Source organism: Geotrypetes seraphini, chromosome 13, assembly GCF_902459505.1.
Source record: "Geotrypetes seraphini chromosome 13, aGeoSer1.1, whole genome shotgun sequence".
In the NCBI taxonomy this organism is placed as follows: domain Eukaryota; kingdom Metazoa; phylum Chordata; class Amphibia; order Gymnophiona; family Dermophiidae; genus Geotrypetes; species Geotrypetes seraphini.
This window is the reverse complement of record NC_047096.1, coordinates 33907516-33934475: the sequence shown is the minus strand read 5'-3', so window position 1 is coordinate 33934475 and position 26960 is coordinate 33907516. Positions and strand designations below refer to the sequence as shown.

The following is a 26960-nucleotide window of genomic DNA, read 5'->3' as shown; positions in this document are numbered from 1 at the left end:
AAATACATAATTTGATAAAAGCACATTTTTTAAAATTGACAAATGTCGTTATACAAATTTATCAAACAAGTAAGTTTACAATGATCTTCTAAAAGCCTGGTAAGAAGTCAAAATCAAGCTACTTAAACTCTTATTCCAGTTCCCTGCTTGTTAATGTGTCTCCTTCATTTTCAATGGTGAAAGTATGGGCTGCTGATTTTAAATATGGCCGGACAAGCATTGTTGATGAAGAACGCTCAGGATGTCCAAAAACTGCAACAACTGACGAAATGGTTATTGAAGTTCACCAAATTGTGATGGAAGATCGCCAATTGACTCTAAATGAGATAGCAGAGGCTGCTGGCATTTTATCAGAATGTATACACACCACCATACATGAATATTTAGGCATGAGTAAGTTGAGTACGCGATGAGTGCTGCATTTGCTAACTGTCAACCAAAAACAAGTTTGGACATTTTGAAAACATATTTTGAGCATTTTAAGTGCAATGAGAATGACTTATCGAGGTGTTTTGTGACTGTGGATAACACTTGGGTTTATCACTATATTCCCAAGACAAAACAATCCAAACAATAGACTACAAGAGATGAACGGACTCTGAAGAAAGCGAAAACAGTTCCATCAGCTGGGAAGGTGATGGAGGCAGTCTTTTGGAATTTCCACGGGGATAATTTTTATTGACTATTTGGAAAAGGGAAAACCCATTAATAGTGAATATTATATGCCAGTTTATTACAACATCTAAGGGCCAAAATCAAGACGAAACATCCTCATTAGGCCAAGAAGAAAGTTCTCTTCCACCAGGACAACATACCGGCTCACACATCAACAATCACGATGGCAGTTCAAATTAATTCATTATCCATCGTACTCTCCGGATTTGGCTCTGTGCAACTTCTATTTCCAAGCCTGAAAAAATGGCTGTCTGGGAATAAATTTTCTTCGGATTCTGCAGTCACAGATGCTGTAAATAGTATTTTTTTCAGTTTAGGCGTTTTGTATTTTGCTGAAGGCATAAGGGGGCAGATTCTATATAGGCATTGGGTCTCAGCAGCTGCCTAAGCAGCTGCTGAGAATCGCACACCAGCGTCATATACAGAATCGTATCTGTTCTAACCCTACCAAACCGACCTGATTCTTTAACTGTCATCCATATCACAGGCGTTGGTTAGAGAATTGCCGAGGAATCCCCCTGCCATGATCAGCTGAGTGGCTGCAGCAGGGAAACACTTCTCCCCCCTTACCACAAAGTCAGCTGGCTCAGATGCCTAAGACCCCTCCCGTAGGAGCCAACCGGAGTGCATTCTAGGATGCAGTGGGAGTGGCCTAAGACTCCGGTTGACCGAGGGGCCTTTGGCATCTGAGCCAATCAGAGACTTAAGCCCCTCCTCAATGCATTAGGCTTGAGCAATTAGGAAATTACACTTACTACCCAGGAACAAAATCGTGTTACATAGTGTTACGTACCTTTCAGACCTGTTGACTTACCATTAAATTTCTGCAGCAGATTCTCCATGAGAAATGTCAGAGGCAGGGATAGGAGTGCCAATATGAAAGCAACATTAAAATTCAGAAAACCATTAATGAAATAGAAAGACCAGGGTTCGGTCCCTAAAGGATTAAAAAAAACAAAAACATGATACCCTGGTTAATGCTTTATAGTAAGCTTTTTTTGTTTTTGCATCTTAGGCATGCTGTCTGTGTGCTGAACTATTATTAATAATTTTAATGATTACCTTTTTCCCAGATATGGTCACATATAAACAAATCATTTTCCAGAAATTTATACATATAAAAATAGCCAGTTAGGGAACAAAGTCCCAAAACATTTTATATGCTAAAAGACTAAAACAGTGGATTGGAGAGCAGGCCTGGATTTAAGCAAAGGAAACAAGAAGAGTAGAGTTGCTTGTCTTGGGGGGGGGGGGGCGTGGGGGGTAACTTTACTTAATAGAGATCGCGCCGCGTTGTGGGGGGTGTGGAGGGCTGTAACCCCCCACATTTTACTGAAAACTTCACTTTTTCCCTGTTTTTAGGGAAAAAGTTAAGTTTACAGTAAAATGTGGAGGGTTACAACCCCCCAAACCGCCGGCGCGATCTCTATTAAGTAAACTGGGGGGGCTCCCCAACAAAACCCCCCGTCGGAGCCCCTAAAAACTGTCATTTTCTTTGGCGCGCGCCTCCGTCTTGCGCTCAGTTGTCGGCGCGCGCCTTCGTCTTTCGCCGACTTGTCTATGAACCCTGATCTAGGTTGCCAAATTCCCAAGCCAAAGAGAAGCCTGTTCCTGCTTACTTTAAGGCCATATGCATGCACTGTTTAAAAGGGGTGCCACTGTGGCACTATGGCCTTCTTCTATTCCTCTTATGACACTCCAATCTTTGACACTCTCTTGGCTCCTCACTCTCTAGGATCTGCTGTCTGGTCTTGGCTTCTGGGCAACCAAAATATTAAATCCAGCCCTGCTAGAGGGTTCTGCACAATTACCTCCTCAATCAGGCATGTCAAGCCACGACTAAAATGAGCATTTTTGAGAATCTTATGCATGCCTGGAGGTGATGCAAAAGCTGAGGGAAAAATATTTTAAACACTCCCCTTATTCCTATGCCATTTTTACTCAGTAACATCTGGAAGAGAGGTATGGAACTCACACATCATATTTTTACTAAGTGGTTTTAATAGAATAAAAGATATTCCAAAGGCACCTACCTGCATTTTAATAAAATACGTGCCTCTCCTGTCTTGCAAGCCAGAGCTCTAACACCAGATCACAACCTCCTGCCTTTATAATAACTTTCACCTCTTAAGGACTGTCATTTGCACGACTTAAACTCCTTCTCCACAGAGGAGTACTCTGTAATTTAAGATCACTTCACACTTGTCAATTCCGGACCCCCCAATCACACTCAAAGAAAAACAAACCTTCAGGCTGTAAAACCCCAAAGGCAATCTGAACCACTTAAAGTTGCATGTGCCTGAGACCCAGCTTGCCTGTAAATTAATGTCCTTTTAACCATTTACAGCTTTTCATTAACTTTAAATGGTTAGGCTCTGAATTCTAAAGCTCTTCATGGTACTTTCAGTAAGTGCTGGAAGTTAGCTGGCATTTTAGCGAGGAAGATAAAATAAGCCAATTTGAACGCACAGTGCTGCAAACCAAAATCTTTCACCACATAGCTTAAAAAGAAACAGGTGCTTCTTCTAGTCTATGAACCAAAACACTTTAGAAATGTAAATACCAAAAAAACTATACCAGCCACAATAAAATCAACATTGAAGGGTATTTTGCACATTATATAGGAATGTATAGTCTTAAGAGCTGTTCCAGAGAAAAGATATATGATAAAGTCCTATTTACTACAACTATCACTTTTTGATACTTACAAAAAAGAAGTGCATAGAATCCCAGAATCCTGTCCTAGGTCACACTGTTTTTCTGCCTAAAAAAACCACATAATAACTAGAGAATGACATTGGGACTTTTTCTCACAGCTAACCTGCAGGAATGGGGGGGTTAGGGGAGTGAAAAAAAATAAAAATAAAATCGGACCTTTCCTGTAGGTATGGAAACAAGGCTTTTCACCACCACATGGAGTAGTAAATGGCCTTGTCCTCGCAATGGATCTTCTGTGACTCACCTTCCTTCCTACCCCTATTGGCCAGCAGCCCCCCTCGCGATAGCGGGTCCAGTAGCCCCCACTTTGCAAGTCCAGCAGCCCCCTCCCTCCCTATCATGGGTCCAACAGTCCCCTCCCTCGCTCCCGATCATTGGTCAAAACCAGCAAAAAAACCCAAACCTGTGACTTCCCTGGGATGGCCACTTTGTACCTCCCAGGGCAAGTCCACCAGCCTGTTAGAAGCTTCGTGGAAGATGAGGCAATAATATAACAAGCAGGACTGCTCTGGGATTTTCTTCAGGCTGAGTCCCTTTTTCTGATGTAACTTCTGTCTCCTTCACCCGCGAAGGAGGGAGGGGATTGTTTAGACTGCTGGACCGGCAGGGGCTGAAGGGAAGGGAGACAGTTCTGGATCTGATCTGGGGATTGTGGGGAAGAAAAAGGTGCTGGGCCCATGTGGTAGGTGGAGTGGAGCTGGAGGGAAGGGATTAATGCCAGACCCACACCTGGGCGCTGAAGGGAGGTGAGAGAGGTTTTGGACTCGTGAGAAGGGGGCTAGAAGGAAGAGAAAGAGGTGCAGGACCTGCAGGGAGGAAGAGAGAGAAGGGAAGGGAAAGAGAAAAGCTGAACCAAGGGGATGAAGGAAGAGTGAGTGAAATATTGAACATAGCAGGGTGAGGGAGGAAAGAGAGAGTAAGAGACAACATTTGGTGTAAGGGAGTAAAAGAGGGGAGAAGCTGGAAACAGGGAGATTTATAAAAAGAGGAGAGATGGTGGGCATGGAACAGTGATAACAAGGGGAATGCTGCATGAGGTGGTATATGGACACAGAAGGGTAAAGCTAGACATGGAAGGTTATATGAACACAGAGAGAAGATGGCTAGATATGTGAGAGAATAAGAACACAGAAGGAAATTGCTGGACAGGGGGAGGGGCATAGTAATATATAGGAGTGATACTGTACACAGGGGGAGGGGATCATAGAATGGTGAGATGATGAAGGCAGGGAGATGGGCACAAGGGAAATACTAAAAAGTGACATATAGGAGACAGAGAAGGGAGATGCTGAATATGGGGAACAATACATACACAGAGATGGAAGATGGATGGTGAGCATGGAGAAAGAAGAAATGTCAAATTGTCAGGAGACCCTGGAAAATGAGTTAAGAGAAGATAAAGGAAAACAGAGACCAGCGCCTGAGACCAATATGATTTGAAGAATAAAATGACAAGACAACAAAAGGTAGAAACAAATAATTTTATTTTCTATTTTGTGATTAGAATATATCAGATTTGAAATATGTATCCTGCTAGAGATGGTGTTAGACTTAACTGGGGAAAGCAAAGCCCAGGCTGTGCTTCTTTAGCTTCCAACTGGCTTAGGGCTCTCTCTGACCAGGGGACAGTTGCTCTAGTTGCACTCCTCTAACACTATTCCTACCATATGTGACTGCGGTATTCTGTTAGCATGATTTTTCTGTATAGCATTCTGTAGTAATTTGGCTTATTCAGTTTTCTCGATAGTGGAGGGGGTATTTGTGAAGGGGAGGGGAGACAGGGGTTTTGTTGATCCTTGCTCTGTATTCTTTGTGTTTATAAAATGACAACTGTACAGAATATTGTTTCTTTTTATACTTTAATAAAATAAATTCAAAATAAAATCATAACTATTCGAGACCTGTGCGGATGGAATCAGACAATTTGCGGGGACGGGGTGGAGACAGGGACCAGGACCAATCTTGTAGGGACAGGAACCGAACTCGTGGGGATGAGGCGGGGACAGGGATAAATTTTTTTCCCGTGTCATTCTCTAATACCAACATCTCCTTCCCTGCTTGTGTTCTTTTTTTTTCTGAACTCCAGTAATACATTCTAAGGTACACCTAGCTGACACCAGCCTAGACTCAAAATTTTGTTATTTGTGAATCACTGTGTATATTTCAGTGCCAGAGAGAATTATTTTCAAAGTGAAAGGCAGTTTCCTGGGATTGTGTCTAGCAGTTATTGTCACTATGGATTACGAGCCCTCCAAAACTGACACCCAGGATCTGTTGCTGTTATTAGCTAAGCCTTCAAACAAAATGCAGAACTCCTTTAAAGACAAACTGAAAATATTGTGTGTGTCTTATTTCTTACCTTATCTAAACCTCTTCTACATTCTTATTCTTGCTAAAGGCCCACTTTTTTGAAACTGCTCTCAGCTCTTAACTCCCACTCACTGCTGTCATAAGAACATAAGAATTACCACTGCTGGGTCAGACCAGTGGTCCATCGTGCCCAGCAGTCCGTTCCCGAGGCGGCCCTTAGGTTAAAGACCAGTGCCCTAACTGAGACAAGCCTTACCTGCGTACATTCTGGTTCAGCAGGAACTTGTCTAACTTTGTCTTGAATCCCTGGAGGGTGTTTTCCCCTATAACAGCCTCTGGAAGAGCGTTCCAGTTTTCTACCACTCTCTGCACCAACTGCAGATACCTAGACCCACTGTATCATTCCCTCTACCATAATCTCCCCAACCCTGTAATGTCCTGTCTAAATTAGATTGCAAGCTCTTCTGAGAAGGGACTGAACCAGAACATACACAGGTAGGGCTATGCTTAGTTAGGGCGCTGGTCTTTGACCAGAGAGCCACTGCATGAGTGGGCTGCTGGGCACGATGGACCACTGGTCTGACCCAGCAGTGGCAACTCTTATGTTCTTATGTATGTTAAAATGTACAGTGCCATGTACACCTTTTCAGTGTTATAAAAATTATAAATAGTAGTAGTAGTAGTTTCTGCTCCTTTTGTTTCTCGCTTGCAAGGGCAGGATTAATGCATAGGCAAAAGTAGGCATATGCCTAGGGCCCAAATGTCTAGAAGGGGCCCTCTTAGCTGTGTATATCAGCGGTTCCCAAGGCTGATATTTGCCTGCTTAGGTTAATTCCTGACAAAAAGAAGAGTAGTAATGGCGTAGCCTGAGCATTACCCTTCAGTTGGCAGGAGATGCGGCCAACAGCATTACTTACCTGTTGTTTCCTCCTGCGCTGCTTTATTTTCTGCTATCAAAACAAGGATTATATTCGTAAGGTTTTAAAATGATTTATATTAAGATGGGAACTTATTTGCTTAGAGCCCACCAAAGGTTTAGTCCTAACCTGTCTCTTACCATCACTTCTATTTCTTCTGCTCTCTGTATCCCCTTTCCTTACTCTCTGATTAATCAGTGCATGGCAAATACAATTGTCACAACACAACAGCAATTAAAACCAATTACTGTTTATTACAATAGGGATTGCCTTATAAAGGTACTCTACATGCCAAAACAACACAAGAAGTCTGGATTCTGGAAGAAGAAAAATGCTCTGTATCTACAAGATTCAAAGCAAGGCACACAATATCAAAGAAAAAGCAATATTGTCAAAGAAAAAGCCAATAGTTTCTAGCTAAGAAAATGTATTATTACTACTTTCTAATCCTATAGCTGTTGTGCCTAGGAGGTTATGAGAAATGTAGGAACAGCTAGGTATACAACAGCCTGGTTTTTAGCCATTGTGGTATAAATTATCACCTCAGCTAGCAGATCTACTCAAAAAGTCTGAGCAGTGTGAATCTAGAGAATCTTGGCAAATTTTTTGCACATTTCTTCAGATGCCCCCTAGTGTTTGTAAAGTACTGTCCATTTGCAGGACCCCACAGAAGGAGTCACTAGCAATGTCCAAAGTGAAGATACACATTTTATATACGGACTTCATAAAAGCTTTGCAGGACAACATGCCAAGTAGTGCTTTGAAAAATATGTACTGTATATATTTTTGGTTCAGTTTCTAAGTGCTCTATGTTTGTAGCCACTTAACCTTGATGAAGGTCATGGGCAAGTATTTCACACTAGAAGACTATCAATGCAATAATTTAATAAGATTACACAGGCATGAGATAGTCCCATGGACAGACCAGCCCTCTCAGCCTCCTGTACTACTAAGATCAGCCTCATGTGACTATCACTCTTGACAAATTCCCTGGATGCCGAGTAATTAACATGTAAAGATGAGATTTCTTTTGCCAGTAATAATTGGTTAAACTGTAGCCGATACAACTATAGTTCCAGGAGCAGGTTGCTTCAAATACCAGGCATGGATTGAGGCTGAAGCACTCAGCAAAGAAGTTATGATTAATGCACCAACACAATCAAGAAAAGCTTTTGGCTAGGAAAAAAAAATTAAACTCCTGCCATTCTCAATTTTCTCTGGCTCCCTCCTAAAACCCCACTTGCAAAGAACTGGGTTAAGCATTTTTAAGTCTCACAGTACATTAGGGCTACTTATTAATTTTGCATTTCAGGTGAAGTTCTGCACAGCAGACTATTAATGTTCTCTTGAATAAGCCTTCTAGCCAAGAAAAGATAAACCTTTTGTCTCTATCCAGGGACATAATCGGCACTCATTCCGGGAAGATGTCAAAGCAAAGCCTGCAGGAACAATGCGTCACAGGGACAAGATAAGTGACCCAAGTGACGCAAGGTTTAGGTAAAAGCAAGCTTTGAGTGTACTCTCCAAAGTGACTCACCCAGGCTCAGGCATCCGTGGATCCTTACTCACTGGCAAAGCAGCCTAATTTGTCTTTGGTAGCACAGGCTCAAGGCAGTTTAAAAATAAAAATAGAAAAAAAATTCTCACAACTACCTTTTCTGCAGTTATTCTAACACAGCAAAGGCTGTCAGTCTAGCACCATGCATTAGCTCAACATTCTTGATAAAAAATTCCAGAGACGAGAAAAGCTTAGTTTTCATGATAATGATACCGTTTCTTTTTCATTTTTATTTCAATTTGAAAGCTCTAATGGAGGGTTTAGCAAATTCCATTAAAAAAACCCCCAAACACCCAGACCTCTCACAATACCACACTTTTGCAAACCAGGGTCAATCACGCGAAGGTAGGTGCCGACTATGCAGGCTACGGTTTTCAAGACCTACATTTCCAGTGCCTTCCTTTGACATGCACTTCCTGGCGCCTAACACCACTTCTGGCATTAGCCACGCCTACAGCGGTGTTAGGCACCGTAAAACACCTACAGAGGGGCGATTCTGGCGCTGGTTTTTTAGGTGCTTTGAAAATCAGTTTAAAACGTCGTTTAAACAGTTTTTTCACTTAGCTTAGGAGCTGGTAGAGCGCCTAACAGCGCCTAAAAAAATGGCGGTTTATAGAATATGGGCCTTAGTGTGTGAGCTAGTGCACACTGTCAGGGGAACTATTACAGTATGCTAATCCACACTGTAACAGCGCACTGTGTGTTGTAAAAGGCTACATGCCACCTCCTTATTAGTTTAATAAAATATACCATACATTTTTACTTACAAAACAGGCCAAGGTGGTATACAATCAAAAATAAAACACAGAAGAATTACATTAATTTAAGATAGAACAAAATATCTCTATTATAGCAATTTCATTTAATTCCAGCCAGTGGTCCATCAAGCCCAGTATCCCGTTGTCACGGTGGCCAATCCAGGTCACTAGTACCTGGCCAAAACCCAAGGTGTAGCAATATTCCATACTACCGATCCAGGGCAAGCAGAAGCTTCCTCCATGTTTTGATAACAGACTGGATTTTTCCTACAGAAATTTGTCCAAACCCTTCTTAAAACCAGCTACGCTAAACGCTTTTACCACAACCTTCCAGGCTTTACATAAAAGATATACATTTGTATTCTGAAGAGCCTCGAGATTTCTCAAATTGCTATACGAGATTCCAACATAAATGATGCTGCACTAGTCCAGCCAAGAAATTAATAATGTATGCAAGAGAGAATAAAATATTGTCTGATTGAAATAGCTTCGTATTGAACGAAGCTGCTGTAAAATGAAAAATCCTGTTTTCAGCACAGATGATAATATGGAACAAAAAGAAAGTTGTGACTGTACCATCACTCTGAAGTAGTAAAATAAATCTAGGGGCATGATCCATGTACCAAACAAAATTAGAATTACTGAAGGTCAATAGGGTCACACAGTCAACCTATTTGCATCTTTCTGATCCCAACACATAGACTGTAAACACTCTCTGAGAGAGAGACAATAACCTTCTTAATCATCACATAGAATCTTAGGAGCACTAATTTTGCCATTTATCTACTACTATTACCCTTGCTGGTTCCACCAGTCAATCTTATTGTCAGATCTACAACCAGAACCCCTTAATAACCAGCCAAGTGAGGTTTTACATCAGCTATGAGTAGTTATGAGGGGCGTTCAATAATTTATCTACCTGCATCTGAACGAAAGTAGAAAGCGTGTTGCAACAAGTCTGTGCATGTTGTGACATGTTTCAAGGTTTCGGCTCCGTGTGAGTCTAACATTCCAAGAGACAGGATGTCAGGAGAGTCCTCATGTGAATCAAGTAAGAAACTGCTAGATTTGGAGCACCGTTCAGTGATAAAATTTCTCACAAAAGAAGGGAAAAAGCCAAAGGAGATCCATGAATTTGCCCCATCATCCTACAAAGTAAAATTCTGGAGCAAGCAGTTTAAGTGTGGTAGAGAGTCTATTGAAGATGACCCTCACACTGGACGGCCTGTGGAAACAACTTCCACAGAAACGTGCAAAAAAGTCGAGGATTTAATTTTGTCAGACAAATTAAGGTCTTCTGAATAGCTGAAGAAACAAGATTCTCAGAAGGTACAGTTTGGAAAATAATTCATGAAAAGTTGGGCATGTTCAAGATTAGTGCAAGATGGGTTCCAAGAATGCCGATGCCCTGTCAGAAGGCCACAAGGCTCTAGTGCTGTCAGGAGAACTTGGAGATGCTCTGTGAAGACCAAGTTAATTTTTTCATTGTTTGGTGACCAGAAATGAGACTTGGGTCTATCACAGAGATCCCGAGTCCAAAATGGAGTCAATGCAGTGGAAGCACAAGTCATCCCCCATGTCAAAAAAGTTAAAGACAGAAAAATCTTCAGGCAAAGTCAACTGTCTTCTGGGATGATGAAGGACTTTTGCTTCTGGAATTCATGCTATACAAGACAACCATAATTGGGGAGAGTAACGCCAACACAATGACTGCTTTGTGGGAGTCAATCAAAGAGAAGAGACGAGGAAAATTCACAGCAGGCATACTGCTTCTTTACAACAGTGAGCCAGTGCACAGGCTGCCTTCCGAGAATGTGGGCTTCAGCAGCTGAACCATCCACCCTACTGTCCTGACCTGGTTTCTTGGATTATTTCCTGTTCCGAATTTTGAAGAAATCTCTCTGTGCACAGTGGTTTTCAAGTGATGAAGACGCCATAGAAGCTATGACATCCTGGTTTGAAGGTCAAACAGAAGAATTCTTTTCAAAGGGGTTTAAGTCATTGCAGGAAAAGTGGATGAAGTATATAGAGCTATCAGGGGATATTCGCAGGGATTCCATTCCAGGAACCCCCCATGAATGTTGAAAAACCGCGAATACCGTTTTTAGCATGGGAGACATGAGAGGGTAACTGGAGTGCCGGCGAGTGAAGGAAATCACTTGCGGTATGCTACGACCGCCTCTTCCTGTACTAAAGTTGGGCCTCACCAATCAGGAGCTGCTTTGACACACAGCTCCTGATTGGTGAGGCCCGACTTTAATACAGGAAGAGGCGGTCGGAGCATACTGCAAGAGATTTCCTTCACTCGCCGGCACTCCGGCTGGCCTCTCCTACCCAGTCATTCGCGGTCAGAAAATACCATGAATGACCGGGACCGCGAATCGCAGACCTCAAACTCGCGGGGGAGCACTGCATATTAAAAAATAAAATAAAAAATTCTTGTAAACTCTTTTCTGTCCTACTGAGGTAGATAAATTATTGAACACCCCTCGTATGATTCTCAGTCCTAGCCAGCCAATAACTATTCATCTGGCCCACTCTCACTGGCCAGTCAAAAGAATGACTTCTGTAGCCACTTACCCAAAAGAGATCATAGTTTTGAGATCAGCATGTTAACCAATCAGTCCACTTATGTATTTTTAAAACCGTATTGTATGAATGCAATTCCTGCAGAGATATCACTCCTAAAGCGATATCAAAAGCCACATTCCCACCAGCTTAGTACTAAATTAAAAGTGCATTTTTAAAACATACTGACTTTCAAAACAAGCACAGTTTCCAAGATCAGACTCCTGTGGTAAGGGATTACAGTGTTCAATTAGTCCAGTTATATTCTTTCCGAAAACACGTGTCGGCTCCCCTTTAAAAGTGAAAAGCGTCATTGTACTGCACTTATGAACCAGCTGACATAAACCTTTTGTAGTAGAGGGGTAAATGACAACAAGGCACAGCAAGCAGCTGACAGGAACAGGATAGCGTGTGTTGGTCAATCATAGTGCAACATTTTTATATCAGCATCTCAGACTGTTCTCAGAAGGTTAACAACAGAGGAAGCTATTCCTAAACACTATCCCTAAAAGCTAGCTGCACGTCTCAAAGTCATCTCTCCACCACAACCTTTGTCCTCTGTGGCAAAAAAATGCATGCTCAGTCTTTGCAACTGTGGATGTATGGCACAGACTAGTCCTTGCAGGATCATTAGGACAGATATTCAAGTACTAGTTGCTTCATAATCCAGTCATTCCTTACTCAAGGGAGACATCTGGTGGCTGAAGACCCAGAGCTGATGCCATTCTCATCTATGCTAAAATTAGGCAGCTGTACTGCCCCAATCCATCAGCATAAAGGCAGAGCAAAAACATCAAAATCTGAAATAATTTTAAGTTACAGCTGCAACAATCAGACAGCTTGTGCTATCCATAGTAGGCCAGTGTAGATAACAACTGAATCAGGAGAGGATTTTAGAAGGGTTAGGCCATTTACAAGTGTGAAAAGCAGATTTACATGTCCCTGTTCTCGATGGTAAGTTCTTTCTCAGTCTGGTGCCATGGTGGTTGCAGGAAAGCAAGTGTACATTATGAAAGCCTGAATATCCAATAACTCTACACCTTCCAGGACTCCAAAAATTCTCAAACTGGACATACCATCTATTTTCTTGAACGTCTGCCTTATCACATACCCAGTTCACCAGTTTTTGCATCCTATTCAGTTCTCTGACCTCTATCTGAGCATCTCCCACTGGACCAGTCCTTTCTTCCATCTCAAATCGTATTACACATGACTCCTTCATAATTCTCTTCAAAGCAATCCAACTGTATTAGTACTATCTTTTATTTTAAACTCCTGAATTTCTTTCAATAAAGTGTTTAGGTCCACTTTTGCAGTGCCTGGCAGTATTCTCATGGCTTACCAGCTCAAACACTGTCACATTATTTTGCCTATGGCAATTGTAGAAAAGAAAGAACACTGGAATTTTAAAAGAATGTGTTCTGGCTGTACTTTGGGTGGTCGTTCAATATACAGGGGAAAGATGCTGCATGGAGGGGAATAGAGAGGTTTGACTCAGGGCACAAGCCAGGGAGAAAGAGAGAGAAAGATGGTAGACAGTAAGAAAGAAACAAATGTTTGATATGGCAATGGAAGCTAGAAAAACATATACTTTTTTATGTTTTTTGATTACAACATGTCAGATTTGAAATGTGCATCTTGCCAGAGCTGGTGTTAAGACAGGAAACATGAGCTAGGATGTAGCAGATAGAGCAAAAGTATTTTTTATTTATTTTGTTTACACTACAATGCCGGCATGGTGTTGGAGAGGGCAAAGAGGGGTAGGATAGATGAAAAGACTACAAAATAATCCCACCAGGTCGTTTGAAATAAAACTCCTGAGTACCTGATTGTAAAACCACTTAGATAATCCTGATAGGCGGTATATAAAAATCCTAATAATCCTAATAATAATAATAATTAGGTGGGAATATCAAATCAAATCTAACAATCGATTCAATAGGCCAAATCGAATAAAAAATTTTGCCTTAATTGGGCAGCACTACTTTCCTCGCCTCTGTTATCATGTGCAACATTTCTTTCTCTCTCCTCATGCACCATCTCTCCCTGCCCTCCACCCTATGTTCAACATTTCTCCCTCTTTCTTCTCCATGCATGCATCCCTCTCCTCCACCATATGCAGGATTTCTCACTCTCACCCCTTTCTACCTCTTTGTTTCATCTCTCCATTCCTCTCCTCCACCCCAAAAATTCTTCCTCTCCTCTCTCCTCCCCCCCCCCATGTGCATCTTTCCTCCCCTCCCTCGAATCACCCTGTGCAGCAGCACCCCACCAACCCTCCCACAGCTGCAGCAGTGGTGGCGGTAACCAGCCTTGAAAAGACAGTGCTGTGAACAGGCTGCAGCCCCGCCAGGGCTTCTCTCTGCCACTGCTGACCAGCCACCGCCGCTTTAGAAGGCCTGGAGGTATGTCTGGTCTCCCCGGGAGGGGGTTGGTCACTGAATCATTGAGTCTGATTTTTTTTTTTGCACAATGAATCGATTCATCGAAGTGAATCGATTTGAATCGGCGAATTGTGCGGCACTACCTGGCAGAAACCCAAATAGTAGCAACATTCCATACTACCAATCACAAGGAAAGCAGTGGCTTCCCCCATGTCTCTCTCAATAGCAGACTATGGACTTTTCCTCCAGGAACCTGTCCAAACTTTTCTTAAACCCAGCTATGCTAACTGCCGTTACCACATGCTCTGGCAATGAGTTCAAGAACATTAACTATTCTTAGCATCGAGTCTGTCTATAGGTTGTAGAGACTGAGCACTCCAGATATCAGTTCAAATTTCAAAATGTTATGATTACTGTTTCCCAGTAGACCTAACACTTTTACCTCTCGTACTATGCCCAGCATTCCACTAAGGACTAAATCTAAAATAGCTCCCCCTCTTGTCGATTCCTGGACCAGTTGCTCCAAGAAGCAGTCATTTATTACCTCTATAGCACTCACTGATGTAACATTTATCCAGTCAGTAATATGGATGGATTTTTGTATAACAGACACACCTCAGGATTTTTTCTTGTTTAGACACACCCTTTTAAGAGTGTGGTGCAGTGGTTAGAGGTTTAGCCTCAGCATTCTGAGGTTGTGGGTTCAACCCCCACACTGCTCCTTTTAACCTTGGGCAAGTCACTTAATCCTCCACTGCCCCAGATACATTAAATAGATTGTGAGCCCACCGGGACAGATAGGGAAAATGCCCGAGTACCTGTATGTAAACCGCTTTGAATGTGATTGTGTAACTATAAAAAGGTGGTATACAAGTCCCTGTCCCTTATCGGGGTACAAAAAGGATCTAGGCGTCATCGTTGAGGATATGAAACCCTCAGCTCGATGTGTGGTGGCGACTAAGAAAGCAAATAGCATGTAAGGAATTATCAGGAAAGGAATGGAAAACAAAGATGAAATGATATGGTCGCACCTCGATTACTTTGTGCAATTCTGGTCACCGTATCTCAAAAAAGATATAGCAGAATTAGAAAAGGTACAGAGAAGGGCAACGAAAATGATAAAAGGGATGGGACAACTTTCCTATAAGGCTAAAGCAGCTAGGGCTCTTCAGCTTGGAGAAGAGATGGTTCAGGGGTGATATGAAAGAGATCTATAAAATATGGAGTGGAATGGAAAGGGCAGATGTAAATCGTCTGCTTACTCTTTCCAAAAATACTAGGACTAAGGAACATGCGATGAATCTACTAAGTAGTAGATTTAAAACAAAGTGGAGAAAATATTTCTTCACACAATGTGTAATTAAACTCTGGAATTTATTGTCAGAGAATGTGGTAAAATCAGTTAGCTTAGCAGAGTTTATAAAAGGTTTGGATAGTTTCCTTAAATGATGTGCCATCTTTTAAGGCAGCACATGACCTAAGGCACGAGCCAAAGATGTGCTTCTTTGCGCAGTTCCTTGTATAACTCAAGATGAACTGAAACCCGATCAACAATTAGGTACTCTACACTAACTACTGTCTTCCAACACTTACATCTGAAGAATCTCTCTTTCACACTTTTTCTACCTGCTGTATATCAACCTCTCTACCATCAGAAGTGTCGTACCATGCAATACTAGAGGAACAAACTCAAAGAACCATGATGAATCTCTCAATCACACAAATATTACTTCTCCTATACCTGAAAAGCCTAATAGAAGTCCAGTCCACATCTACCACCACCAGACGCATATCTCCATGGTGCACCACCAAACAAGGATCCAAACCCCAAATTTCCACCATGAGGGATAGCTACCCTCATCACCAATATCCTATCCCCATTCTCAACATCAAGCGTGATACCAACAAAAAACAGTTAAAACAACCCCTTTCAGAAACCATGGTAACTTAAGATATATACCAAATACTGATCAATCAAAATGAGGAATAACAACCAACTGAATCCCCTGTATGTACTTCATTGCTAGGTCTGTAGTCAACAAATTATTTTTACTTAAAGAACTGATCCTAACTAACAACTTGAAATTCATCTTTAGGAGAGTATGGTGTAGTTGTTAGAGCTACAGCTTCAGCACCCTGATGTCGTGGGTTCAAACCCCTCACTGCTCCTTATGACCCTGGGCAATTCACCTAATCCTCCAATGCCGCAAGTACATTAGATAGACTGTGAGCCCACTGGGACAGATAGGGAAAATGCTTGAGTATCTGAATTGTAACCTGTTCTGAGCTTTTTTGAGGGGATGGGTTAAAAAACTGAATTAATTAATGAATAAATAAATAACCCTCTCCATCCCCTTTCACAAAAATGTATAGTGCGGTTTTTAGCACAAAAATGGTGGTAACAGCTCCTACACTCATAAGAATTCTATGAGTGGTGGAGCTGTTACCTCCACGGCCAACGCTAAAAACCGCACTTCACTTTGTAAAGGGGGGAGGTAAATAAAATCCAAAGGCCATTTTTGAGATGGCTTAGGAAAATCCACTGCTTACTCCTAGGATAAGCAGCATAAAATTTGTTTTATTACTTGGGATCTTGTTAGGTACTTAGGACCTAGATTGGCCACTGTTGGAAACAGGATACTGGGCTTGATGGAACTTCTGTCTATCCCAGTATGGTTCTTCATTAAATATTTCAAGGAGTCGAAACGTATCAAAACCAAAAATCTTCAATAAACTATATGTGCCTAGCTACAACGAGGGCTATCCACCATGGCAAGTGTTCATTAAATTTGAATTTTTCTCAAATGTTGGGGTTTTTTTTTTTTCAAAATGAGGAGAAAAAGACCTCAGCTATATTACAACCAAGGCAATGGAGGATACCTTCAGTCCATAGAAACCAGTAAAAAATAATAATCATAATAATAGCATTTAGCTGCAACAGTCTAAAGTTCTTTCACACCTCATGTACTTCACAGGTACTCCATCGGCAGTGTTAGCAAATCACTCCATAGGGATTCCCCGTTTTGCATCCAGCTGCATCAGAGGTATTTCACTATTCCCGCCACAATCTTCACAAAATGGCCTGTTTGGTGATTTGGCAACACTGGCATAAGAGTTGAGCTGCCGATGGGAGTACCTGTAAAGTACACAAGGAGTAAAAAAAAAAACAACAACTTTGGACATACAGTGCACCCTCCAATTTGATCTATTCTATCACAGCACCCTAGTAACATATAGAAACATAGAAACATGACGGCAGAAAAGGGCTATAGCCCATCAAGTCTGCCCACTCTACTGACCCACCCCATTAAGTCTGAATACTAATGACCTAGTTCCTTAACTCGACTCTCGTAAGGATCCTACTAGGGCATCCCATTTATTCTTAAAGTCAATAACGCTGGTGGCCTTGATCACCTGCTCTGGAAGCTTGTTCCAGTGATCTACAACCCTTTCTGTGAAGAAATACTTCCTTATGTCACTATTGAATTTCCCTCCTCTGAGTTTGAACGGATGCCCCCTTGTGACCGAGGGTCCCTTGAGAAAGAAGATGTCTTCTTCCACTTCGACACGTCCCATGATGTATTTAAATGTCTCAATCATGTCCCCCCTCTCCCTGCGCTCCTCTAGAGTGTAGAGCTGCAATTTGTTTAGTCTTTCTTCGTACGAGAGACCCTTGAGCCCCGAGATCATCCTAGTGGCCATTCGCTGAACCGACTCAACTCTAAGCAGGTCTTTACGGTAATGTGGCCTCCAGAATTGTACACAGTACTCCAGATGAGGTCTCACCATGGTTCTGTACAGTGGCATTATGACTTCAGATTTGCGGCTAACGAAGCTTCTGTTGATACATCCCATAAGTTGCCTTGCTTTGGATGAGGCCTTCTCTACTTGTTTGGCGGCCTTCATGTCTGCACTGATGATTACTCCCAAGTCCCTTTCTTCTGAAGTCCTAGCTAGTGTTTCTCCATTTAAGGTGTAAGGTTTGCATGGATTTCTGCTACCGAGATGCATAACCTTACATTTCTTAGCGTTGAAGCCCAGCTGCCATGTCGAGGACCAGTTTTCCAACGTAATCAGATCCTGCGTCATACTATCCTGCAGATTGCTTTCACTTACTATATTACATAGTTTGGCGTCATCAGCGAATAGAGTTACTTTACCCTGAAGCCCTTGGGTCAAGTCCCTTATGAATATGTTAAAAAGGAGTGGACCCAGGACCGAGCCCTGTGGCACTCCGCTGGTCACCTCCGATGTCTCAGAGAGGGTGCCGTTGACCACCACCCTCTGACGTCTTCCACTTAGCCAATCATTGATCCATGCAATTAGTGTCTCACCTAACCCCATCGATTTCATCTTGTTTAATAGTCTACGGTGTGGGACGCTGTCGAAAGCCTTACTGAAATCCAAGTACACTATGTCTAGAGACTCTCCCGAGTCTAGCTTTCCTGTTACCCAATCAAAGAAGCTGATAAGATTGGATTGGCATGACCTACCCTTAGTGAATCCATGTTGACTAGGATCCCTTAGATTCCCCTCATCCAAAATTGTATCTAATTTGCATTTAAGTAATGTTTCCATGAGTTTACACACTATTGATGTGAGACTCACTGGTCTGTAATTCGCAGCCTCCGCTCTGCAACCCTTTTTGTGCAGAGGAACGACGTTAGCTGTCTTCCAGTCCAGGGGGACTCTTCCCATACTTAGGGAGAGATTGAAGAGCATGGTTAACGGTTCCGCCAGGACATCGCACAGCTCCCTGAGCACTCGTGGGTGCAATTCGTCTGGTCCCATGGCTTTGCTCACCTTGAGTCTTGACAGTTCGCTGTAAACATCAGCTGGTGAGAACCCAAAATTCTGAAATGGGTCTTCCTTGCTTGGCTTTGCTTCCAGCTGTGGCCCGTGTCCAGGTGCCTCGCAGGTAAAGACTGAGCAGAAGTAATCGTTCAGTAATTTGGCTTTTTCGGAATCTGTTTCCACATAATTCCCGTCTGCTGTTCTGAGGCGTACTATCCCGTTTGTGTTCTTCTGCCTGTCACTAATATACCTGAAGAAGGATTTGTCCCCTTTCTTAATGTTCTTTGCTAGAGTTTCTTCCACTCGAAGTTTGGCCTCCCTGACTGCTGTTTTGACCGCTGCAGACCTTGTCTTGTATTCAATGTTAGCTTCTTTCTCCCCGGTGCGTTTGTATGAAAGAAATGCTCTTTTCTTGTCCTTGACTAGGTGTGAGACCTCATCAGTGAACCAACGGGGTTTCCTCTTTCTTTGTTGTTTGTTTACCGATTTTATGTAGCGGTTAGTTGCTTCGTGTAGTGTCTTTTTCAGTGTTGACCACATAGCTTCCACATCATCCTTTATTTCTTGAGCCTGTAGCGTCTGATGGACGAAATCACCCATGCTTGCGAAGTCAGTGCCCCGGAAATTGAGTACCTTTGTTTTTGTTTGTGATCTAGGGAAGCCCTTTCTAAGGTTGAACCATACCATGTTATGGTCACTGGTTGCCAGCGTTTCTCCCACCGAGACTTCCGTGACGCTTTCCCCGTTCGTAAGTACCAGGTCCAGGATGGCCTGGGCCCTAGTGGGCTCTAGCACCATTTGTTTGAGCTGTACTCCCTTCATGGATGTTAATATCCTCCTGCTACTACAAGTTGTTGCTGAGAATGTGTTCCAGTCTACATCAGGCATGTTGAAGTCCCCTAGCAGGACAACGTCCCCCCGTAAGGTGATATTCTCAATGTCTTCAATTAATTCTGTGTCCTTGTCCTCCGATTGTCTTGGAGGTCTGTATACCACACCAAGGTATATACTCTAACTCTCCCATCTTATTTTCTGTTTCTAGCATTTGTATACAGACACTTCAAATTGTGCTTTTCCCTTGCATCCTTTAGAAGTTGACAGGGGTAATTTGCATCCTTCACTCTGCTTTTCCCTTAAACACTCCTGGCTTTCTTTCACCATTATTGAAACCTCTCTATTGGGATTCCCTAAATATCCTGTTTCAATAATATCCTTCAAGGATACTCTACATCAGTGGTTATCAACGCTGTCCTGGGGACCTCCCCAGCCAGTCGGGTTTTCAATATGCATGAGAGAGATTTGCATATAATGGAAGTGACAGGTACGCAAATCTCTCTCATGCATATTCATTAGGGATATCTTGAAAACCCGACTGGCTGGGGGGTCCCCAGGACAGGATTGAGAACCACTGCTCTCCATCGAACCATCCACTCCTGGATGACTGTCAACCCCCCCAATCTTAAATTTAAAATCTGCTCTATATCCTTTTTAAAATAGTGCCAGCATCCTGATTCCATCCCAGTTAAGGTGAAGTCCATCCTTTTGGAATAGGTTCCCCCTTTCACAGAACAATGCCCAGTTCCTAACAAATCTAAATCCCTCATCCCTGCACCATCGTCTGAACCATGCATTGAGCTTTGGAGCTCCTCTTGGGTTCTGCACATAGAATGGGAAGCAGTCCTGATGGTTATAATCATTCTCTATCAGCGACATTTCCAAAGTCTCTAATTTCTCTTGCATGCTTGTCTTGACTAGTCTAAATATATACTAGACATAAGCAGCAATCTGTAGATATACGTGGCCATATTCTGTTACAGTTAAAACTCAAGGACTTACCATAAAGATCGGGTCCGTGAGGTGTGAAAACATTATACAGAACAATGTTGAGAGGCGCTATTATCAGCTTCCCATAATAGTAACTGTCAATAGCCACCAAAGGGACCTGAAAGAAAGCATTTTTATTTCAGTAAGGCTCTTTATGATCTCACTACCTTCTTGGAAATGGTCTGAGTTTCTGGAATGATATGGCTACTGCACCATTTTCATATTTATTTGATTCTTTTATATACTGCCTTTCTGTGGTACAATTAAAGCAGTTCACATATTACATTCACTCACAATCTATAGTCTCCTTTTATAAAGCCATGCAGACAAGTGTCACATGGGTGTTGGGAGCATTTACCGCACCAGACCACACTGCTGGGGTTTGTAAAAGAGGACCTAAGTTTTGTACTAGAGAATGACACAGTGACAAAATACATCACCGTTCCCGTCCCCGCGGGAAACCATCGTCATGTCATTCTTTAAGGAGAGAGGGAAGAATCAGAGTATGAATGGCCACAACCACCTTTGAAGAATGCTGGTGTAAAAGGACTGAGGTTGAAATAGACACTAGAAAATGACATGGGATTATTTCCCGCGGTTATCCGCGGGGATGGGAACGGTGATGAATTTTGTCACCGTGTCATTCACTATTTTGTACCTAGGGCAACAGAGGGTTAAGTGATTTGCAATTGGAACCAAACCCATTTCTCCAGGTTCTCAGTCCACTCCACTCTGAGCTGTTACAATGTCTATATCCCTCAAGAATAATGGGCTCTGGAAAAGGTTTTCCCCAAAACTTGCATAGAGTACTTATCACCTTCGTTCTTTCTCCTGATAATAATTCTACCCATGCACTTAAACAACAAGAAAATTCCCTCCCCCCACCGTTCCCTTTTTTTTTTTTTTAAGTCGAATGGAAGAGTAGACTAATGGTCAGAGCAGCAGGCACAGCCAGGGGAACCTAGTTCAAATTCCATTACTGCTCCTTTTGATCTTGGGCAACTCACTTAGCCCTCTACTGTCTCAAATACAGACTCAGATTGTGAATCCTTTAGGGACAGAAAAATACCTACTGTACCTGATTATATACTGATTCTATAGCTTTCAGATTTGTAGGCAGTAAATAAGAAATTAAAAAAATATTAATAATGGACATAACAGGCAGAATAGCATTTTATGCACTCAAGTAAGTTTCAACTTTCAAGTTTATTTAAAATTTCATATACTGCCCTATCAGCCTTCTAGGCGGTGTACACTGTCTTAAAAACATATACGAGATAACAATACATCATTTAAAACAATAATAGTTATTAAAAACAATTTAAACAGAAACAAAAAGGGAAACAGGATAGAACTACAATTATCAAGTAAAAAGAAAGAACATATAGGGAAAAAACAAAAGGAGGGGTGTTACAAGGTAGAATAAAACTATGTATCCCTAAAAAGGACATTTAGGTCTCGAAAGCATCAAGAAAAAGAAATGTTTTTATAAAATTGCTCAGAGACAGCCATGCATAGAAAGTAAAGTATAAAGAAACATAGGCCCATATTCTATAAACAGCTCCTTAAGATAGGCACCAGTATGCACCCTACTTGCGCCTAACTTAAGTTGAAAACACAGTTTAAAAACTTAAAAAATCATTTTAAAAGGGAAAATGTAGGCACCTACCAGCACCTTAAAAAATGGTGCCTGTATCACGCATACAGAGGCACTTTAATAATAATAATAACAACTTTATTTTTGTATACCGCCATCCCCAGGGAGTTCTAGGTGGTTCACATCAGTTAATCCAAAGTTACAAACAATGAGGTCTTTGAAGTTAACAGGATAGGAAGGAGCAAGTCCTTGAAGTTAACTAGATTAGGAATGTACAATAAGGTGCAAGTCATTGATGTTAACAAGTAGGAACATAAAATAAGGAGTAGGTGGAGATTCCAGATCATTGGTGGCATGGGTGAGAGAAGTAGAAGAAGGTGTGTTAAGGCTTCTTTACAAAGCCTAATGCTACTGTACCATTGGAACTCAAAACAATAAGCTCAGTTGATAAGTTCAAGGAAGACCTATCTTTTTCTGATGCATATTCTCAGGTTTAACAGGTAGCTCTATTGGTATCTTGGAAACCAGAAGAATATCCCCAGTGTTAATTTCTTTTTTTGGTAAATCTTTTTGTTTTCTCCCCTCGAACCCCAACTTATATGTATTATGTTTGGATTATTTTTGTACACTGTACTGTTATTTTACTATGTTTTAGAGTGTAAGCCGCCCTGAAGGTTCTTCCTAAGGCGGGACAGAAAATTTTTAAATAAACTAGGAGACTATAGGTGTGGCTAATGCCGAAAGTGGCGTTAGGCGTCAGAGAGCACCTCTGTAGGCACGATGCACGTAAAAATTAGGCACCGGAAACGTAGGCCTTGAAAACCCAGGGCTGCATTTCCGGCGCCATCGCGTGATTGATACGCAATCAGTGGTTGTTTTTAAGTCGGTCGCCAATGGCGCCGTTTACAGAATCTGGGTCATAGTGCCCAGTTTCATGCAATATGGCAAACAGTGCTCCCAGAATAGAAAAAACAGGTGGAGTAGGGGTGGGATTACCACTTCTGCATCTATTCTTACCAGAACATATATGCATACAATTATCCCTGTCTTGGAAAGGTACCTCCTTTCACTGGGGTCATTTTATAAAGGCAACATATATGCCTTTATAAAACAGATGCAGTATGTGCACTTGTGTGTCTTTCCTCCCTAGATGCAACATTATAAAATTACCTCAAACTGTAAAGAAGAAGCAATTCTGTTACTCTCTACTGGATTCCTTGGAGGTTGTGATAATTCTTATGGTGGTTCAATAAGAATTATCTGGAAAATGTAGATAAGCTTTTGAGACTGCACAGATCCCTTTCTCAGATATTTCCATGTCTTGTATAGACCAACACCGTTACTAAAACACCACATTATCGAATACAGTAGACTCTCAGTTAACCAGCACCCATGGGGATTGATAGATGCCAGATAAATGTAGTTTCTGGTTGCTTGAGAGTTACCATTAAAAATAAGCCTAACTAATACTATACCCCATACTATGCCATACCATAAACTGTTCCAGACAAACTACCAGACATGCGGTAGACGAAGTGTTGGCGTACTCAGGTGTGGCATGCCAAGTTTACACTTAAATTTCCATATACTTTGGAGGAAAGGCGGGAGAAGTGAGATATGATAGAGACGTTTAAATACGTATGTAATATAAATGTGCATGAATCGAATCTCTTTCATTTGAAAGGAAACTGCAATGAGAGGGAATAGGATGAAGTTAAGAGGTGATGGGCTCCGGAGTAATCTGAGGAAATACTTTTTTACAGAAAGGGTGGTAGATGCGTGAAACAGTCTCCCGGAAGAGGTGATGGAAACAGAGACTGTGTCTGAATTCAAGAGGACCTGGGATTGGTAAGTGGGATCTCTCAGAGAGAGAAAGAGAGAATGGTTACTGTGGATGGGCAGACTAGATGGGCCATTTGGCCTTTATCTGACAACATATTTCTATGTTTGAGAGTTCTGGTTAATTGAGTCCCAGTTAACAGAGAGTCTATTTCCTGTCCAGCCCAGACCACTGATTACTGCCAAAAATAAATAATTAAGGAAGAGCATAGCTTCCCTCCCCAATTATGCTATCCTTCACTCCCTCTCGTCTATAAATGATTGTAGTTCTACCTCTCTTCCCTTATATTTTAGTCTGTCATGTATTTGTCTAAAGTATTAGTTATATTTTCCCAATTTTATATTTTTTAATGTAATGTACACCCTTTGACAAATTTTAAAGCGGTATATAAAATTATTTTATTTTTTAAAAATTCTTTATTCATTTTGAAAACTTACAGCAAGCGTACAGTAATATATCATTAGTAACAACAATAACACTTGTAATTCTCATATAATTCTAAAAACATAAAAATTATATCCCGTCCCACCCACCTTCTTTCAAATATTATAATCAATTATATGATAAATATAATATAAACATATAATTTAGTGAAATTTACAGAAAAACTCCCCCACCCCCCTATGTGTACATATATTCTTCCAAGGAAAATGATGTTTACTCATTGCAATATCGTTCCAATGGCCCCCAGATCTTTATAAAATTATTATAGTTCCCTTTCTGTATTGCAATTGCTCTTTCCATCTTAAAAATATGGCATACTGAATTCTACCAAAATGTATAATTAAGATTAGTATAATTTTTCCAGTTATTGGTGATATGCTGAATAGCAACCCCAGTCAAGATTAATAATAGTTTGTTATTATGTGCTGATATTTGACTTTTTTCCCTCATAGACATGCCAAACAGAATAGTATCATAGGATAATGCAACATGGTTTTCTAATAGACAATGTACTTGAGTCCAAATTGAATTCCAAAATAATCTTATACAGGGACAATGGTAAATTAAATGATCAAGTGTCCCCGCTTCCAGATTACAATGCCAGCATTTATTAGACTTAGAGCTATCTAACTTTTGTAAACGAACAGGGGTCCAAAACGCTATATAACGGTATATAAAATTTTAATAAACTTGGATACAGTAGTTAATCTCCACTCAAGTGGCAGTCAAATACCCCCTGGTCTGACCACCTCCTGTGCAATTTTGAACTAGCCTGGCACAAAAAACAACCTGACAAAAAGCCTAACCCCATCCATACAAAGCAATTCATCTGGACAAGAGAACATCTTAATCCAGCAGACTTCTGGTCACACTACACTCTCATCTCCGACTCCGACGTAGACCCCAACTTCCACCTAAATTGGGAAAAATTTAGCGACCAGGTTCTTAACACCACTGTCCCTCTTAAACTTCGCTCGAAAACTCTTCGCCCCTCAAACAGCTGGTTTGACGCGGACCTCCTGACCATAAAACGAGAAGTCCGGAAACATGAAAGAATCTGGCGTAAATCAGGGACTGATTTAGACAGACTTACCTGGCGACTGAAAGTCAAAGAATACAAAAAACAGATCATCGATAAGCGCAGTAAACACTACTCCCAACTAATAAACTCCCCTTCTCTAAACAGCAAAGCACTTTTTAGACTAGTTAACTCTCTATTCGACATAGACTCTCACAAACGCCCCACCTCCGACCTCCCTCCCTCCGCAATCACTCTAGCCGACCACTTCGCGAACAAAATCCACACTCTAAAACTGTCTCTTTCAGCTCACAGCCCCGATCCCCCACTCAACCTACGCGCAGCAGACACAGAAGGTTCAATAGCCGACATGTCCTGGACCTCCTTTGTAAATCCTGACTGGAATCTATTTCTCGAACTTTATTCTAAATACGCCAATTCCAACTGCCTATTAGACACTTGTCCTCCCACTATCATGAAATGCGCCCCCCCATCATTCAAAGCAGAACTCTTCAATTGGGTATCTCTATGCCTGTCCACTGGACACTTCCCGTCCGAACTTGGCCACATCCTCATTTCCCCTATCCCTAAACAACCCAAGGAGCCAATCTCTTCCATCACCAACTACAGACCCATCGCCAACATACCACTCTTCCAAAAACTCATGGAAGGTCTTGTCAACAACAACCTTACGAATTACCTCGACAAGTACAATATTCTTCATGACTCCCAGTCCGGTTTCCGCCCAAATCATAGCACCGAAACCGTCCTAGCTGCCCTGACAAATTACCTCCTCCACCTGTTCTCACTGGGTAAAAGCGCCCTGATACTTCAATTCGATTTGAGTAGTGCCTTCGACCTGGTCGACCACGACATTATGCTCAACTGCCTTGACTCCATCGGCATCTCCGGTCACGTAATAGATTGGTTCACAGGCTTCCTAACCAACCGTACCTACCAGGTCCACAGTAATGGAGCCTTCTCCCACCACTGGCGTAACCCTTGTGGAGTCCCACAAGGCTCTCCCCTATCCCCCTCCCTATTCAATATTTACTTGACCCCTCTGGCACGAAGCCTAGCAAACTCTAACCTAAAATCGTTCATATATGCAGATGACATCACCATCATTGTTCCCATTACCTCACTCACTCCAGAAACGGAAAAACTCATCGCATCTATCCTCACCAAGTTAGAACTGTGGACCTCAAAACTCAAATTAAAATTGAACTCTGAAAAAACCAAAATCTTCCTAGCGAGTCCCAACCACAAATTAACAAACACTTCCCTCAGATTGAATGGGCTAGATTACCCTATCTTACCCACCATAAAAATCCTTGGAGTCATCCTGGACCGCACCCTAACCTTCGATGACCATACCAGTGCCCAGGTGAAAAAATGTTTCTGTACCCTCTGGAAACTGCGCACCATCAAACGTTACTTCGACCACCAAGCCTTCCGTCTACTCGTCCAATCTCTGGTATTAAGCATATTAGACTACTGCAACATTATTTACCTGGGATCCTATAAAAATACCATCAAACGTCTTAGAACAGTC

General features: G+C 41.8%; 1 protein-coding gene across 3 annotated transcripts in view; it reads right to left on the bottom strand.

The window, feature by feature from the left end:
* Positions 1 to 26960, bottom strand: part of ALG9 (ALG9 alpha-1,2-mannosyltransferase) — a 166969-nt gene that overhangs the window by 119654 nt on the left and 20355 nt on the right. For all 3 annotated transcript variants that reach the window (XM_033919141.1, XM_033919142.1, XM_033919143.1), the window contains exons 8-9: positions 20519 to 20624; positions 1490 to 1612 (exon numbers count right to left, since the gene is read on the bottom strand). In XM_033919141.1, the coding sequence (XP_033775032.1) occupies positions 1490 to 1612; positions 20519 to 20624 (229 nt within the window). The remainder of the gene's footprint in view (positions 1 to 1489; positions 1613 to 20518; positions 20625 to 26960) is intronic.